The sequence below is a fragment of the Ursus maritimus genome, unplaced genomic scaffold (genome assembly GCF_017311325.1).
Source record: "Ursus maritimus isolate PB19 unplaced genomic scaffold, ASM1731132v1 scaffold_2, whole genome shotgun sequence".
Taxonomy (NCBI): Eukaryota; Metazoa; Chordata; class Mammalia; order Carnivora; family Ursidae; genus Ursus; species Ursus maritimus.
In genome coordinates, this window is record NW_024424452.1 from 3,766,067 (window position 1) to 3,767,240 (window position 1,174).

Sequence of the window (1,174 nt, forward strand, 5' to 3'; positions counted from 1 at the left end):
CACATCTGTCCACCGCCCCCCCCCTCTGACCCAGCCCCCCGGCCCAGCACCAGGGCTCCCAGGGGGCTGCCCCCTTCTTGAGCTGGGACCACGCTGAGGGTCCTGGGCCTTCTGTCTCCAAGAACTCAGAGCTGTGGCCGCAGACCCAGCACAATGAAGCAGGTGTCCTGTCTCAGGCCCAGCTCTGCCCGCGTGACCCCTGCCCTTAGGACCCCCTCCGAAGTCTTCAGGAGCACGGCCAGGGCTGCTCTGTCCCTCCGGCCTCTCCGTCGCCCTGCCTCACGCCTTCTCTGTGCCATCACCCAGCCATCCCCCCCTTCCTCTACCCTGGGCAGAGTGACTTAGTCCCACGGTGGCTGCGCGTGGCCCAGCTGCTCTCCGGCATCCCGGGCTGGGGGCCTTCGGGTAGGCAGTGCAAGCCCAGGCCAAACAGGCCACTAGGACCTCGCGGTGGGGGGGGGGTAGGGGCGCGTGACCCCAAAGGGTCCTGCAGGTGGCAGCAGGGCTGGGGTGCAGGCATGAGCCCAGGGACATGTCTCACCTGCTGCAGTTGCATTCCTCCTCCCACAGCTGCCGCCAGCCTCGGGCCAGTCGGGGACAGCGGGCTCGACACCAAGTGGGGTGCTGGGAGGCGTGAGCAGGCACGAGGAGTCTACATGAGGGGGGCCGGCCTGGGGGCCCCCACGGCTCTGCCTTCCTGGAGGGCCCTGTGCCCGGGGAGCCCCAGCGGAAGGCAGAGCGCGTGCCTGGCCAGCCTCACGGGCTCCCCTGGAAACCGGGGGGCAGCTCGGGCTCTCAGGGTGCCCTTCCGGGGTGGTGAGGTGCGGGCCCTGGGGGGAGGGAGAAAGTGCTCAGGTGCTCAGCGGCCCGCGTAGTGGGAGAACCGGAGGGGCTCCGGGAACCCCCAGGGGCGGCAGCCAGGCCTGGGGCTGCTGCCCTGACCACCCCGTTACCGGAGTCCGTGCCCTGACAGCCGGGCCTGGTACCTCGCACTCCGGCCGGGCAGGCCCACCGACGGGGGTGGGCTTGCGCAGGCTCCACAGGAAGTGGCGGATGTAGAGAAGGTGCTGGTAGATGCTGTCATCCAGGCAGTCCGCCTCCAAGTCCACCTGGAAGCCCTCGCTCGGCAACACGATGGGCGGGGGGTTTTCGTACGACTCCAGGACCTCCTCTG

The 1,174-nt window shown here is 69.8% G+C and overlaps 1 protein-coding gene across 1 annotated transcript in view; it reads right to left on the reverse strand.

Moving 5' to 3' along the window:
* RADIL (Rap associating with DIL domain) overlaps positions 1-1,174 on the reverse strand; it is a 94,648-nt gene that overhangs the window by 4,478 nt on the left and 88,996 nt on the right. The window contains exons 10-11 of the mRNA XM_040634721.1: positions 987-1,171; positions 542-830 (exon numbers count right to left, since the gene is read on the reverse strand). Coding sequence (XP_040490655.1) covers positions 542-830; positions 987-1,171 — 474 coding nt within the window. The remainder of the gene's footprint in view (positions 1-541; positions 831-986; positions 1,172-1,174) is intronic.